Genomic DNA, 15,699 nt, shown 5'->3' with positions numbered 1-15,699 from the left:
GGATGGTTGCACATATCTGGGAAAATACTAAACCACTGAATTGTACATTTTCAATGAATGATATGGTATGTGAATTATATCTCAATAATGCTGTTTAAAGAAGATGGGGCCCTGGCCCCTGTCCGTACTCATGAGGCTGACAGCCCTGCAGGGAATACAGACCTGGAACAGGAAATTATAGGTGCGGGGACTGTTGTGAAGGGGGACATAACCGAGGGTCCCACCCTAGTCATGGGCGTCAGGAAGGTCCCCAGGAAGTGGGGCAGGCCAGCTGGGTCCTGAAGGACAGCAGAACTTAGCGGAAGGAAGCAGGAGGTTCCAGGCTAGGGGATCGGTGGCTGTGAGCCAGAGTGCACGGCGCCTGCCCCGGTGAACATCCGTGATTCCAGGGCTTCAAGTCCACATGCAGGGAAGGAGCGGGTGGAACAGTGGGGCCTCACAGCCTCAGCTCCCACTTGAAGCTGGGTCACTCTGGACCTGGCCCTGGAGCCAGCTAAGTTCCTTGCTGATTAATAACTCAAAGCTCCGAAAACTACAAGGATGCTCTGGCCCGGGCAAAAACAGAGAGATTCCATAGACCACCCAGTTCTGCCCCACAGATGACAACCCGAGCCCGGAACAGCCTATGGGATAAAGGAGGAGAGGGAGGGAAGATCGGCTTGGCCATGAGCCCTGCAGAACTTCCCGTTTCTGAGTGCCCAGGCCCTGGGGAGGGGCGGCTGTCTGGAACCTTCCACTAGGCATGACTCATCCCAACAGTGGGGGCGCCCCAGCTCCATCCTGGACACAGGCTCAGGGGCCTGGGCAACCCCGCTCCAGGGCTTCCACCTGGGGATCCCCCTCCTTTCTGGGCAGCAGTGCCCCCATTCTCCCTCCGTCCCCAGGGAGGAGGTGACTCAAGGCAGGCGGGACAAAAGTGCCTCCTGGTGGTGGCCTGGTTCACACTCCATTCACCTGGGCAAACATCCCCTGAGCTCCTCAGGAGGCCTGCCCCACGCCCAGTGCTGGGATCCAGGGAGGGGCATGGTCAGGCCCGGCCTCCTGGCCTTGGGGAGGAAGGGAGACCTCTGCCTGAAGCCAGAGCCTCGGTGCCTTCCGCTTCATCCAAATCCTGCCCCTTCCAGAGCGCCCCCGTGAGGACAGATGAGGAACAGAGAGGAGGCCTGGGGAAGGCTGGAAGAACCGGATGGGACCTCCTTGTTTCTGTGTCTCTCCCCACAGAATCTCTCCCATTTCCTCGTCCCTCTTCTGACCCGGGGCCTCTCTTCTCCCCGCGTGGCTCTTCTTTGCCGCACTGCCCTCTCCCTCAGGTCCCCTCTGCCTCTGCCCCCAGAGGCCCTTGGTCTGCAGGATCCCTTCCTCATCCCAGTTCCTTCAGTGGCCCCGGGCGCACCCCCGACTGCCACTCTCCACTCAGGACTCAGATTGTGGGAAACGGCTTCAGAAATGGTACTGTGGGCAGAGGAGGGGGCACTTAGCATCGCCGAGTCTGAGAGAAGGAGAGGGCTGCGCCCCAGCAGCCGCCCCAGCATCTAAATGCCACACCGGGCACCCATCGGCACCCAAAAAGGTCTGTTGAAGCAAACAGACCTTCCCTGTTCCAGGAGCAAGATTTTCACCCTGGACAGGTGACGGCTGTGTGGGCAATGCGAGAAATTTAGGTTAAACCTGAAAAAAATCATCCTGCCTGGAAGGGTGGGGCTGGGCCCAACAACTTTGTCCGTCCTGGGACGTGCTGGGATTCCATCCAAGCGTCATTCGTCCGAGAGGGCAGACGGCTGGAGGGCCTACGCAGGGGTGGACTCAGCCTCTCCCCACCGCCCCCCTCCTTCTGGGGACTCCGGAGCTTCCCTTCCCCAGAGACAGGTCTCAACATGAACACCTCCCACTGAGCGCCTCTCTCAGCACAAACTTGTCCCGGAGCAAGACGGAAACACTCTGAAGAAGGCATCCTTTAGGAAAGCCTTCTCTCAGCACCTGGGGTTTCCTGTCACTCTCCCTCCTTCCCACGGGTGCGTGCGTGCGCGCACACGCACACACACACACACACACACACACACACTCGCAGCCACAGCTTTGTGCCCGGTGTTCCCAGACGCTGCTTAACCAACCAGGACAGGGCCCCGCCCCCACCCCCGCCTCCCCGCCCCTCCCCTCCCCTCCCCTCCCCTCCCCGCCCCTCCCCTCCCCTCCCCTCCCCTCGTCAGCAGTTCTTCCTCCTCCCCGCTAGGCAGACAGCATCCCCATGAGCCAGCAGCTGTCCTGCGGTGGCCCGGTGAAGCCTGTCGCTGGGCGCAGCCGGCAGATCTGGGGGTGACAACAGGAAGAAGAAACTGTCAGGGCAGCAAAACCTCCACCCGGTGTTTCCAGGGCAACTCCTCCCCCCTCCCCACCTGCCACCCCTAGTAAGTGACGGTGCTATGCATCACCTGGCGAAATAATGCCTCAGAACTGAAAACTGCTGATGGTGGTGCCTCATCCCAGAGCAGGGGTTACGCTTGACTGGTCCCAATTACCCCCACCGCGCCCAGCCTGGTCAGGGTTGGAGGAAACCGAGACAGGTTAGGGACAGCCCCAGGAATGGCTGATGGGTAATGAATGCCACAGCTGCGGGCTCAGGAGGGAGGTGGGGTGCCGGAGGGGAACAGGGCCCACTGCTTAGAAGTGAAGGGAGGGTTGTGCACAAGAGAGGGGAAGGGGCAGAGAGAAGGAGAGAGGGAGGGAGGGAGGAAAGAGAGCGAGGGGAGGAAATGGACAACAAGAACCACGCCAGGCCCACGCAGTGTGCACTGCAAACACTTTCATAGTTAATCCTCACTGTACAGACGTGGCTCACTTAATGACAGGCTACGCTCTGAGAAACACATCGTTAGGCGATTTTGTCGTTGTGCAAACATCATAGAGTGTACTCACACAAACCTGGATAGTCTAGCCTCCTGCACAGCTAGGCTGCACGGTACTAATGGGTCTACTGTCGTATGTGCAGTCCCTCGCTGACAGAAGTGTCGTGCTGCGGCGCGTGACTGTACCTCGACGTAGGTATCATTCCACTTTACAGACGAGGAAGCTGAGGCTTAGAGAAGTTAAGCAGCTCCCCCAGGTCATCATGTACCGTGGAGGGGAGCGTTTGCTGACTAACATTGTTCAGAGTGGCTGGTGCACAGTGATAATGAAAAGCAGACCGATGTTCAGTTGGTTGTATTATTGTGTTTAAATGCTCTCAGACAAGCCCCCTTATCGCCTGTGCCCAGAGCAGAGCCCTGACACCACCCTGCCGTCCAAGGTCACCCTGCTGGCAGGTGGGAAAACTGGGATTGAACCCGGTCCGTGAGACTCAGAGGGCGGTGTCGCTTCTTCTGTCCTCGGCCAGGCACACTCCACTCACTGGAGTTCCTCCTGCTCCCCTCCCCCTTCACCTCCACAGGGGCCTTGGGGCCCCTTCCCAGTCTCCTGGATCCCCTTGCCTGGCGTTGGGGGAGGGGATGCCTTTTCGTCCAGCAGCCCAAGAGGCCAGAGCTGGAGGGCAAAGAGGGTTGGTCCTCTGTGAGCACTTGAGTTCCTGCACCGCGATCATCCTCAGGCCCGTTCCTCTCCATTTTGGAGACTAGAGACTTCTCTTCCCGAAAGATCTGTGAAAGCTAGAGCCAGAATTCCTCTTCTTTTTCGTCCCTGCTCCTTTCTCCCCTTTTCCCTCCTGCTTTTAATCTTTGCAGTGTGTTCATTCATTCAGGAAAGCTACATAGCCCGCCCACCTCGTGGCCCCGCTCTGCTGAGCGCTGGGAACACAGGAAGAACAAAGCACACAACCGTGCCTGCCTTCTGGAGCCTGTGCCCCAGCCGGGGAGGGCAGTCAGGGAACAAGCAAGCGGGCAGGAGAGGCTCTCTGATGGCGAGAACTGCTAAGAAGGGGAAGAAGCAGGGAGCGGGATGTGGGGTGTATGGGGGAGGGGCTTTAAATAGGGGGTGACGTATGAACGAAGACCTGGAAGAATTAAGGGACCTGGGCTTGCAGTTATCTGAGGAAAAACACTTCCCAGCAGAGAAACCAACAGGTGGGAAAGCGTCCCGGGCAGGAGTTCTCCTGCCCATCTGATGGACAGCCAGGCGCCCAGGGTGGCTAGGGTGGGGTGACAGTGGGATGGATAGAGGTGAAGGGAGGGGGGAGAGACTCTGTCGAGTCCTGTATGGCATTTACTCTGAGTGAAATGGGAAACCCCTGGAGGGGTTCGAGCACGGAAATGACATGATCTAACGTGTTTTAAAAGGATCACTCTGACTATGGTGTTAAGAAAAGACTGAAGGGGTAAAGGAGGAGGCAGGGCACCTGGCTGGAGGTCACTTGAACTGCCCCCATGAGAAAGGAGGGGCTCGGGCCAATGTGGTAGCAGTGGGGGTGGTGAGAAGCAGTAGGAGTCCAGATACCTTTTGATGGTAGGATTTTCCAGTGCAGTGAATGTGGGATATGGAATAACAGGAATAAAGGATGACTCCCAGATTTTTGGCCTAAGCTACTGCAGGGATAGTGGCAAGTGGAACAAACTTAGTAGGAACAATTAGGAGAACAGTTTTGGATCTGTTAAGGTTGAGATGCCTATTTGACATCCGAATAGAAATGTTGATCAAAATATACATGTGGAGCACAGAAGGAATGTCCAGGATGGAAATATGCCTTGGCAGTCATCAGTGGATAGATAGTATTTAAAGTCATGAGGTTGTACGATGTCACCAAGGAAAAGAGTGTAGATAAAGATGTGAACAGGTACAGGGGCTGAGCCCAAGGATGCTGTGGAGTGGAGAGGTTGGGGATATGAGGAGAAACTGGCTAAGAAGACTGAAAAGAAGCAGCCAGTAATGGCAAGAAAATCAGGAAAGCAGGATGCCTAGAAACCAAAAAAAGAGAGTGTTCCAAGGAAAAGGAAATGATCAACTAGCCATGTAAAATAGTCAAACAGTGCTGATTAGTTAAATGAGGGCTAGAACAGACCACTGAATTTAGCAACATGAAGGTCACCGGTAACCTTCACAAGCAGTCTTCCCTTAATATCATTTTTCTACTTCTTCTCCCTTTAGACATACACCTGATAGGTGGGTCTATGAAAAATAGTAGTAAACCAGGAACAGAGGGAAACTTCCTCAACGAGTATCTACCAAACAACCTACAACTAACATCATACTTAATGGTGAGAAACTTGAAGCTTTCTCAAGAAATCAGGACTAAGCGAAGAGGTCCCCTCTCACCACTGCTTTTCAACATTGTCCTGGAAGTCCTGGCTAATGCAATAAGACAAGAAAAGGAGATAAAAGTTATAGAGATTGGGAAGGAAGGAAATAGTGAAGATGTGAGCTGATCCAAAGTACTCATCCCCTTCCAAGGGTCCAGTCAAACACGAGCTCCCCAGGCACAAGACAGGTGGGACGAGCCACATCACACACTAGAACAGAAAAGGTAAACAGCGGCCTGCCATATTGATAATACCCAGTTACTTAGAACTTTGCATTTTCTATCTGCTTTTTGTCTCTCTATCCTAACCAACGATTCATCAACAATTCAAGGAACCTACGTAGGCTGGACTACAGATCAGCCCTAAAGTGTATGTGGGGTGCTCAAAATCATGTGGCTAACTTTTCACACAGACACATGGCCAAATTATTGACACGCTTTGGCCTCAAATTATGCCCCAAAAGTGTTGACTGGCAGAAGTCCTCTGGATTAATATTCCACCACCACCATGAGGATAGAGACTCTCGTTTTTATCTCTGTACCCTCAGTACCAGGCACAGTGCCTGGGACAGAGTAGGCACCTGATGATTGGTGAATGAATGAATGAATCTCCTTTGAGTGTCTCAAATCAGAGATGTGTCTACAGTAACCCAAAGAGCTTTACTGAAGATTCGACTCTTACATAAACAGCCAAAGAAGCTCATGGAGGATAGATGAAACACTGCCAAAGGTTTCTGGATTTTTTAACCCATCTACAGAGATGCATTAAACTGTATTCTCACCGTATCATTTCTTACTCAGAGCTGTGCAGGCCCTGTCCCTCTCCTGCGCACCCTCTATCTATTTAGGGGGTTCTATCTGTAGATGCGTCCTTTGCAAGCCTCTTGCTGGAGCTGTTACCACCCTAACTTTCTGGTGGTTAGCCACACTTGCAGTGAAAAAATCTATTGGATTTATGGCTAAAGCAAATTAACGTCCCCATAATGGCAATTGTGGTGGACTTGTGGGAAACAATAGGACCATAATATTTATGTGTTTATGTGTTTTTAATGTTTATAGGTTTGATGTTATAGCCCTGATCCTGAGGAGTATAGGTGTGTCTGTGATTAGCTCATTGCTGAGGAGGTTATAGGCTTGAAGAGTTTCTGCTAACTCCCCAAGCTCATAAATGCTGCCAAATGGCTTTTTTCGTTTTTATGGGGCCAGTCCTCAGGTCCCCACACACATAAAAGGGGTGAGAGGGATCCACTAGCCTCAGAGGACTCCCAGCTCCCGCTCGCCCCACTCTGCGATCACACCTCTGCTCTCATCCAGGAAGCCACCATGTCTTGCCGCTCCTACCGAGTCAGCTCTTGCCGCCGTGTGGGCAACTTCAGCTCTTGCTCAGCAGGGACCCTCCCCAACCTGAACCGCTTCCGGGCCAGCTCTGTCTCCTGCAGGAGTGGGCCCAGCTTCCGGGGCGTCGGCGGCTTTGGCAGTCGGAGCGTCATCACCCTTGGATCATGCTCACCCCGGATAGCGGCTGTAGGCCCTCATCCCATCCGCTGTGGAGTCGGCTTTGGTGCTGGCAGTGGGGTGGCCTTTGGCTTTGGTGATGGCATTGGTGCTGGTCTGGGGTGTGGGGTCGGCAGTGGCCTTGGCTATGGCTTCGGCGGCCCTGGCTTTGGCTACAGAGTTGGAGGATTTGGCATCCCGGCGGCTCCATCTATCACAGCAGTGACTGTTAACCAGAGCCTGCTGACCCCCCTCAACCTGGAGATTGACCCCAACGCCCAGAGGGTGAAGAGGGATGAGAAGGAGCAAATCAAGACCCTCAACAACAAATTTGCCTCCTTCATCGACAAGGTACCTATGACAGTTCAGTCTCTGGATCTGGATGATGAGAGCTAAAATGTACTGGGGTGCTGGGACATTGACCTTGACCCCAGATCCTTCAGGTGTCAACCAAAGGCGCTGCAGTATGGTTTCTGGGTGGCTCTGCTGCAGAGCAAGGACAAGCCTGAGGAGAGGCTGTGCAGTGGGATAGACTAAGACAGTGGTTGTGTCTTCTGGAGGAAAGCGGAACACCCATCCAAGTCTGAGGGTCTCCGGACAAACTAAGACCCGCCACCTAGTCACTTAGAAATATCCCCCAAACAGGCTAGAGACATTAGGACTTTGGCCAGGTGTTGGCTGGGATATGTTTAAAGGTTTTATCCTTGAGGTCTTCATGCTTTTCTTGAGGTTTTCATAGTTTCTGAGGTTGGGTGGCCACATCTGTTCAGGCTTAGGAAAGTGGTGAATGGAGCTGAGTGATTTTTGTACAAAACAAAGAATTTAATCGCCCAAGATTCAGCTAAGTTGCCTGGAATGAGGGAAAGAGTTAGGCACCACCTCGGGTAGTCCCTGATCTTCAGGCTGATGAGAAGACCAGTGATGTGGAACTGACGTCCCACAAACCACGTCTCCGTGGGGCAGGAATGTGGTGATTGTGTCAGAGAATAGAAACTAACCTTTGTGAGCTTCAGTTTCCTCATCTCTAAACGAGGGTTGGAGCAAATGCTCTCCAGTTTCTCCTCCAAGCCTACAAGTCTCAGCTGACGGAATATCTGGGATGGTGGGGATGACTTACGAGCTGAGAATTCCCACTCCCTAATGCCGCATCCCACCCCATATGTACTTTACTCTGCTCCTCATTCCTGCCAGGGATTGTTGACATCTGCTTTTAGATAGAGGCAAAACCCCAGCCCAGGCAGAATCAGTCTCTCCAACTTCCCGGTGAACTGGCTTATACCCTTCTCAGAAGGTAGAAGGGGAAATGGTACTGAAGTGCTTTGGTTTGAAAGCCTCTGTTTGTAGCTAATCCTGGCTGAGCATGAGGAGGACTCACAGACCTGCTCTTCCAGCTCCTACTGGAGAGAACGATGTCAACACACGGTTGAGAGTCATCTCTAGCCAACTCAAGTACAGGTCAATATGTAGATGACCCTATCAAGCTGTTCAATCACTATTTCTTTGCCCCCGTGGATTTAGGTGCGGTTCCTGGAGCAGCAGAATAAGCTCCTAGAGACCAAGTGGAGCTTCCTCCAAGAGCAGAAATGTGCCAAGAGCAACCTGGAGCCCCTCTTCGAGAACTACATCACCAGCCTGCAGAGGCAGCTGGACGTAGTGACCAGCGAACAGGCCCGGTTCGAGGCTGAGAGGAACCACCTGCAAGATGTCCTTGAGGGTTTCAAGAAGAAGTGAGTGGCATCTAACTGCCCTGACCAAGGACGGGCATGGGCTCATCCCCAAAGCAGCAGCCAAGCTCAGAGGAGAGGAGCTGGAAGGATCAGGGTTGAATGCGGGTTTCAGTCCCCAGCCTGGAGACAGGGGTGGGGGCAGTGATGTGTGGAGGAGGAGGAGAAGGCCGTCCATGGGTCCTGAGGAGAAAGGAGATTTGCAATTGGGCGTTGTTTGTCCCTAATCCTGCCTGTGGGAATGGGTAGTTGACCCCAGAAAAAGGAACCCTTTGATTTTGAGAACACTGCCCAGGTTCAGCAGTGAGTTGGGTCCTGCCTCCTCTATGGTCAAGCACAATGACCCTAAGTCTTCTCCAGCAGAGGAGCATAGCAGTGGTCCAGATTTTCAGACCCCCACATCCAGTTGGAGAAAGTAAAAGGGATTTGGAGAAACTGAGGGCCACTGGCTCATAAAGATCTTAAAGATGGGACAGAGCGGAGGATAGCGTATAGGTGGCAACAGGGCGCCATGCTTCTGGGTGGAGCAGAGAGAGCAGAAGAGGCTCACTGTGGGGTTGGGAGTAATTGGCTCTCAGTTCAGGGCAAGAACCCACTCTCTTAATCCTTGTCATCCAGGTATGAAGAGGAAGTAGGATTCCGCGCCAATGCCGAGAATGAGTTTGTGGCTCTGAAGAAGGTAAGGGAGAGCGACAGAGCCGATTAGACTCCTCCTCCAGACAGGCAAATGTTCTCAAGACACCCCAGGAGACTGCCCGGGAAGCCCTGTGGAGTCTGGGATCACTCACACAGAGTGGAACCCCTAAAAGCACAACAGGCTCCCTTAGAAGTTCTGATTCAACCTCAGATTATTTAGGATCAGATCTTCGTGAAGCAGAGGTCTGAAGAGTGACATTTTAAGAGTCTTGGATTATCCAGATTTTCCTCACCTCTAAATAAGCATCAGGAAATGTCCAGCAGCCCCTGGGGGAGTTTTCAAGCTGTAGTGGGGAGAAGAACAGGAGTCACTAAGCTGCATTTCCACCCAATGCCTTCACCACCCATCCCAAAGCCTGGCCTGGCCCTGTGGGGATTGGCCTGATCTTCCCACCCACCTCTGGACCCTGCCAATGGGGGACGGTGAAGTAGTGCACGGGTAATGAGCACTTCATCCTTCTCTCTCTCATGCAGGATGTGGATGCAGCTTTCTTAAACAAGGCTGACCTAGAGGCCAACGTGGACACCCTAATTCAGGAAATCGACTTCCTGAAAACCCTCTACATGGCGGTAAGGGCTCCTCCCCTCTGAGCCATCCAAGGAGATCAGCTTGGCCCGGACACCCGGGGGGCTTCCTCTGGACTAGCCTGTTTTCTAACATTTGGTGTCATGCATCTTGCCTCCCACCCAAATCCATGTCCCCTATGTGTCGATGTGTCTACAGGTGGAGAAGTGAGGTAAGCAGGCTTCTCAGCAGCCTGACTCAGGTCTATGAATATACTCCTTGGATCTATGATCCGGCTCCTTGCTGGCCAATCAAAGACTGGAGTCTAGGAATGTCTAGACTTCCTATCTGCTGAGAAGACTCTGGAAAACCGATTTGCTAGGAGATATAAGAAAAATTGCATTTGACCTGATTAGCCAAAAGAACTTGCTCTCTTTTGCTCCGTAAGTGGTCCGTTTGGTCTGGGGCAGACCCTGCCAGAGTTGAATGCCTGGCTCTGAGTGGAAAGGCTGAAAAAGCTCCTCTGGAGCCCTCACCTCACAGGCCAGTTCCAAGACCCTCAGTTCTATTAAGAACTTGGGATATAGGAACTCCTAGACCACCATGTCCTAAAATATTGTCAGCTCTCAATGATCTATGACCAGCACAGCCACTTTGAAGATAAGCCAAAGAGGAGTTTAAGCCCCAGCATGGCTCTCATCCCTCCTCCGAGGCCCCAGGCCCGCCTGGCCTTAATAGTCACCTAAGCAAAGTTGGGGGTTAAAGCGAGGTCTCCAAGTATATAAGAAATGTTTAAAGTCAAAGAGAAATGGTTCTCCGTCATCTCTTTCTTTGCCCTGGGTTTGGATAGTCTGCTCCATTGCTTTGGTCTGAACAAGTGAGCAATGCTCTCTGCTCTTGACACTGCATCCTGGGGACCCTATACAGAGTCCTGGACACTGAGGGGATTCTGAGCCCCTCTCTCTTGCTGATCCTCCGACACAGGAAATCCAGTTGCTGCAGTCACACATCTCAGAGACATCGGTCATCGTGAAGATGGACAACAGCAGAGACCTGGACCTTGACGGGATCATTGCCGAAATCAAGGCCCAGTATGAAGAGGTCGCCAGGCGAAGTCGGGCTGATGCTGAGGCCTGGTACCAGACCAAGGTGGGCAGGGGCGCTGGGAAGGGGTGTAGCAGCCCTGGGTAAGACTCGAGTACTGCGGAGTGGACTCAGTGAAGGTCTGAGGCCCCCAACTCAGTTGGGGATGTAGTCTTGACCCAACCTTTGAAACCTCGGAACATCTTCTCTCCCCCCCAGTATGAAGAGATGCGGGTGACAGCTGGCCAACACTGTGACAACCTGCGCAATACACGGGATGAGATCAATGAGCTGACTCGCCTGATCCAGCGGCTGAAGGCGGAGATCGAGCACGCTAAGGCTCAGGTGGGCAAAGGAGAGGAGAGAAAGCCCCAAAGGGAGGACAGGCAGGGCCCCCAAGCTTTGGGGAGCCCCAAGTCTGAAGACATGGGGAGACCACCAAGACCCAGGATCAAAGGAATGGAGGGATTAGTCCAGGAAGACTTCCTGGAGGAGGAAAATGTGAAAGGGAAGGAGTCTCCCATATAGAAGGAAAGGCTGGGGCCAACTTAGAGAGGCAGGTGAAGCAGAAAGAATAGCTTTACTCTCTGGACCCCATGGGTCTCGGAGTAGCAGAAATCAGGAAGTATAAAATCAGTGGGGATGGAAACAGCAGAAAAGCAATGCCCTACCCGCTAGCGACCTCGAACTATAGGATCACAATCCCACAGAAAGCAGCCACCGTGGGCTCCATCCCTGACTTGGCACCAGGCTGTGTCCCCACCAACAGAGGCCAGTGTTTCTAGCCTCTCCCCCAGCCCCCCGCCCCCGGGGTTCCCCTAGTCCCTGCTAAAGCCCACCTGCCAACTGCCCCCTCCCCCGGCAGCGGGTCAAGCTGGAGGCCGCGGTGGCCCAGGCGGAGCAGCAGGGTGAGGCGGCCCTCAACGACGCCAAGTGCAAGCTGGCAGATCTGGAGGGCGCGCTGCAGCAGGCCAAGCAGGACATGGCGCGGCAGCTGCGCGAGTACCAGGAGCTCATGAACGCCAAGCTGGGCCTGGACATCGAGATCGCCACCTACAGGCGCCTGCTGGAGGGCGAGGAGATCCGGTGAGCGCTCTCAGGGCAGCGGGAGGGCTAGGGGTCAGACTCAGACACCCCAAGAGACTAAGTGGGGGAGGGGCCCAGGTGAATCTCTGAAATAAGCGGTCTCTGGAGGTGACAGTAGCTTTTCTGCCCTTGGCAGGGTTTTAGAAGAATGCTGGAGGTCTGTGCCTGCTGAACCCAAGTTTGAGGACAGGCTGCCCCAGAATCCTAAGGAGTTTTTCTTGATTGGTTAGCTGATTAGAAATAATAGTAATAACACACTTCCTGAAATATCTTGATTCAACAGCTTTGGGGTAGGGTCTAGGAACACGTAGTTTTTCAAAGCTCCCCAGAAGCTTGTATGGCCAGGGGTGAGAGCCAGTGGTCCACACTGTCCACTCAGCGGAGAAGCCCTTCTGAGAGCAAGCAGGTTTCCAGGGAAGAACCCCCCCTGTGAGCTGACTTGTTTCTTTCTCTCTCCAGGATCTGCGAAGGTGTTGGACCAGTAAACATATGTAAGAAACTTAAGTCTTTTCCTCTTCCCATTTATCTCCTGGAGCCCTTCCAATTTCCTTTAAACTCAGGCCCACCTTGGGATCAGGAGCCCATGGCTGGGCTGGCTGTGACAGTCAGGGGAGCAGGGACCACCTTGGGCCCTGGACGGGGAGCATCCCCTTAGCCCAGGTCTGAGATCTCCGCAGAGCCCGCCTTCCCCAGAGCTAAGCGATGGCGAGGGTTTTCAGGCTTATTGGTGGGAGAGGGTTCCGGAAGAGAGGCAGCCTTTTTGCTTTGAGTGGCTTTGCCCTTCAAGGGCAAAGGCCAGGGAAGGAAGTGAAAGGCCTGTGCCAAGGAGTTCCCCGACACCCACCCCCTGAGATGGCGAGGGATGGGACAAGGCTGAGCAGAAGTCCCCCGGCTGCTGCCAGGCAGAGCATGCTGTGCTGGGCACTGCCGGGTGGGGACACAGAGAAGGCGAGCCCCAGCCCTGCTCCCTAGAATTACAGTCTTCTTGATAAGATGAGTCCTATCCACTGTCTGCCTAATCCTCAGAGCCCGGGGGTCGGGGGCAGGGGGGGGTGCCTAGGCATTGGTGCATCTCCCTTTTGCTAATTCGGAGAAAATACGTGAATTGCCAGAAGTCGCAAAGCTAGTCAGTGGCACAGCCAGAAGTCAAACCCAGATTTCTGACCCCAATCACAAATATATGCAGATGTGTCGTGGAACTGAGGCCTAAGCTGGGTGGTTAGATGGTCAGAGCTTCATGTGGTCAGAGGACAGCGCCACAGAGAGGGGGAAGCCGCAAGGAATGGCTTTCTGCAGAAGGTCAAGCTTGAGTGGAGGTCACAGGTGGCGAGAAGGATTCTGGGAAGAAGAGGGGGGCCCCTCCACAGGCGGGGCATGTCTAAGCGAAATTTAGTCGGATTAGGGTCCCGAGGCATGGAGGTGTGCCCAGTAGAGACCACAGGGCTACAGAGCAGAGCTATCAGCGGCTGAACAGAACTGACGAGGACTCTTGGAGGGGCAACGTGGGGAACACCAAGGGGCTCGATATAACTGAGAGAGAAGCCCGGGGCTTTACCCGGGCTACTGCTCCAGCTGTCTGGAAAGTCCAGCTCACGCCTCCCTCAGACCACCCAGCCACAAATAAATGATAGTCAGCAGATAGCTGTATGCAAACACCTGGGGAATTGGGTGAATTCTTCCATTTTAATCTGAGTGTTTGACATTATGGAGTCACAGCCTTTGAGGCACCGAGACAAGAGAAGGGAAAGTAGGCACTGACTGTGTAGAAATAAGGACCCCCTGGGGCCACCAGTCCTGCCTCCCCTCCCCCGCAGCAGGGAGCATGGGGACATGGCAGCCCCACTGATGGTTTCTTCCTCCCGCAGCCGTGAGCAGCTCCCGGGGCGGCGTGCTATGCGGGCCTGAGTCCCTAGTCACCAGCTCCACCCTCTCGCGCAGTGGGCTCACCTTCTCCAGCGGCAGCAGCATCCGGTCCAGTGGTGACCTGCTGAGTGCTGGCTCCCGGGGGTGCTCGGTGCTGGTGGGCGACGCCTGCGCCCCCAGTGTCCCCTGCCCGCTGCCCACCGAGGGGGGCTTCAGCAGCTGTAGCGGGGGCCGCAGCAGCCGCAGCTCCAGCGTCCGCTTCGTGACCACCACCACCTCACGCAGAACCAAATATTGAGATGCAAGCCCCAGCCAGCCACCACCCAGAGAAGAACCAGCTCAATGTCTCCTGCTTCTGTCCCCAAAGCGCCTGGACTCTGAGCCCGAGGGGTCTCCAGCTACCCCCACTCCTGCCAGGAAGCCACATTCAGCTCTCCTTCCCCGCCCCAAGGGCTGCTCTGCCTGGCCACCATCCTCTGGGGGGATTTTGTCGCCAGCTAAGCACTCCATCCACAGCACCCCCTAGACGGGCTTCTCCCTGACTCCCAATTTCCTTCCTTTGGATCACTCCCCACCATCCAGCTAACAGCCTCAAGAAATGCAGATTCAATACAATTACCAAAATCAGGGCGCCAGGGGAAAAAGGAACCGTTCAAAGCCAAAAAGAATGTGTTTGGGCACCACCACCATCCATGGCTTTGGAGCAACTTGGAAACTGGAGAGTTGACCGTCCACACCGCGAGCACCCTTAGCCCACTGTCCTTTGCTTCCTTCCTCTTCCTTTCCTTGGCAGGAGAAGGTTCTTTCCTTCTCTTCCTGACCCAGAAGGACCCACAGTCCTCGGTGGCCCAAAGGATCCCTAAGTCCCCTGAGATGGTTCTTCTCCGAGCGGCGTATGTCCTGGCTGCTTCTCTTCCTGGGTTGTTGGCTTAACTCTGGCATGTGTGTCCACGAGGCGGGTGGCGTGCTGGTGGAGAGGTGGGCTCTGCAACGCTCGGGCGGCCCCGCCCTGTTGTGGTGTGCGGGAGGCCCAGCCCTGGCTGCTGCCGGAGGGTTTCTGTCTGTACCCTCCAGGAAGGCCTGGGGTGGGTGAGGGGCCTGTTTGTACTGCTCTCTGTGTTCCTGGGTTTTCAATAAACTTGCCAAGCTCACATCGCTAGGACTCCGGTCTGTCCTTCTGGATCACACTGGGAAGGAGAGAGATTGCCTCCTACACTCACCAGGCCACCCCACTGGGGACTTGCAAAGGGCAGAGGCTAGTGTCCTGGGCACCGGGGAGGCGCTGAGGAAAGAGGGCTCAGGCCCCTCCCCAGAGGGGCTCACAGTTCAGCAAGGGAGAGGAGGCACAGGAAAAGGCTCTGAACAAGGGCTGAGCAGCCACCTTCTCTCCAGACACGGCCCTACACCCCGTAGGTACCCTCCTCCTGACCAAGGGAAACCCTTCCACCTGTTCCCCAGGTCCCACCTCCCCCTACCCAGTTCCACTGGGATCATTGCAGGCGCCTCCTCATCTTTCTGTCTCCACTCTTGTCCGCATCCAACTCATTCACCATGATGCTGCTAGAGAGGTCTTTCTCACACAGAAAACTGATGATAGCTCTCCTCTGCTTAGAGCCCTCAGTGGCTCCCTATTGCCTTCCAGAAGTAGCCCAAACTTCTCAATGTGCCATATGAGCCCTTGGTGATGGGCTCATGCATTTCCACCCCCTGCCTTCCCCACCCCCACCATGCACCCCGCTTTCGGCCTCTCACCCTTTACTCGTTCATCCAACAAACGCTTGATTAGCACTTGCTGTATTAGCCAAGCATGATGCTGGGAAACTGCAGAGAGTAAGACTGGGTCCTTGCCCTCAAAGAGCTTAGACTCAGGCCTGATGGACATGCCAGTAAACAAGCATTTATGACTTGATACACTAATTGCTGTGTTAAGAGTAGAATCAATGTGAGCCAGCCCTGAAGGCCTAGTGGTTAAAGTTTGACATTCACCGCTTCAGTAGCCCAGGTACATTTCCTGGTGAGGGAACCAC

The 15,699-nt window shown here is 54.3% G+C and overlaps 1 protein-coding gene across 1 annotated transcript; it reads left to right on the top strand.

Moving 5' to 3' along the window:
- The first annotated feature begins 5,070 nt into the window (after positions 1–5,070).
- KRT84 (keratin 84) lies at positions 5,071–14,823 on the top strand. Its single transcript, XM_008532098.2, has 9 exons — positions 5,071–7,066; positions 8,234–8,442; positions 9,058–9,118; positions 9,610–9,705; positions 10,625–10,789; positions 10,943–11,068; positions 11,589–11,809; positions 12,269–12,300; positions 13,675–14,823. Exons 1-9 carry the CDS (start codon positions 6,545–6,547, stop codon positions 13,968–13,970), a joined length of 1,728 nt encoding a protein of 575 aa, XP_008530320.1. The 5' UTR covers positions 5,071–6,544; the 3' UTR covers positions 13,971–14,823.
- The last annotated feature ends 876 nt before the right edge of the window (positions 14,824–15,699 follow it).

This window comes from Equus przewalskii, chromosome 5 (genome assembly GCF_037783145.1).
Source record: "Equus przewalskii isolate Varuska chromosome 5, EquPr2, whole genome shotgun sequence".
Classification (NCBI taxonomy): domain Eukaryota; kingdom Metazoa; phylum Chordata; class Mammalia; order Perissodactyla; family Equidae; genus Equus; species Equus przewalskii.
This window is presented reverse-complemented; position numbering and strand designations above follow the sequence as displayed.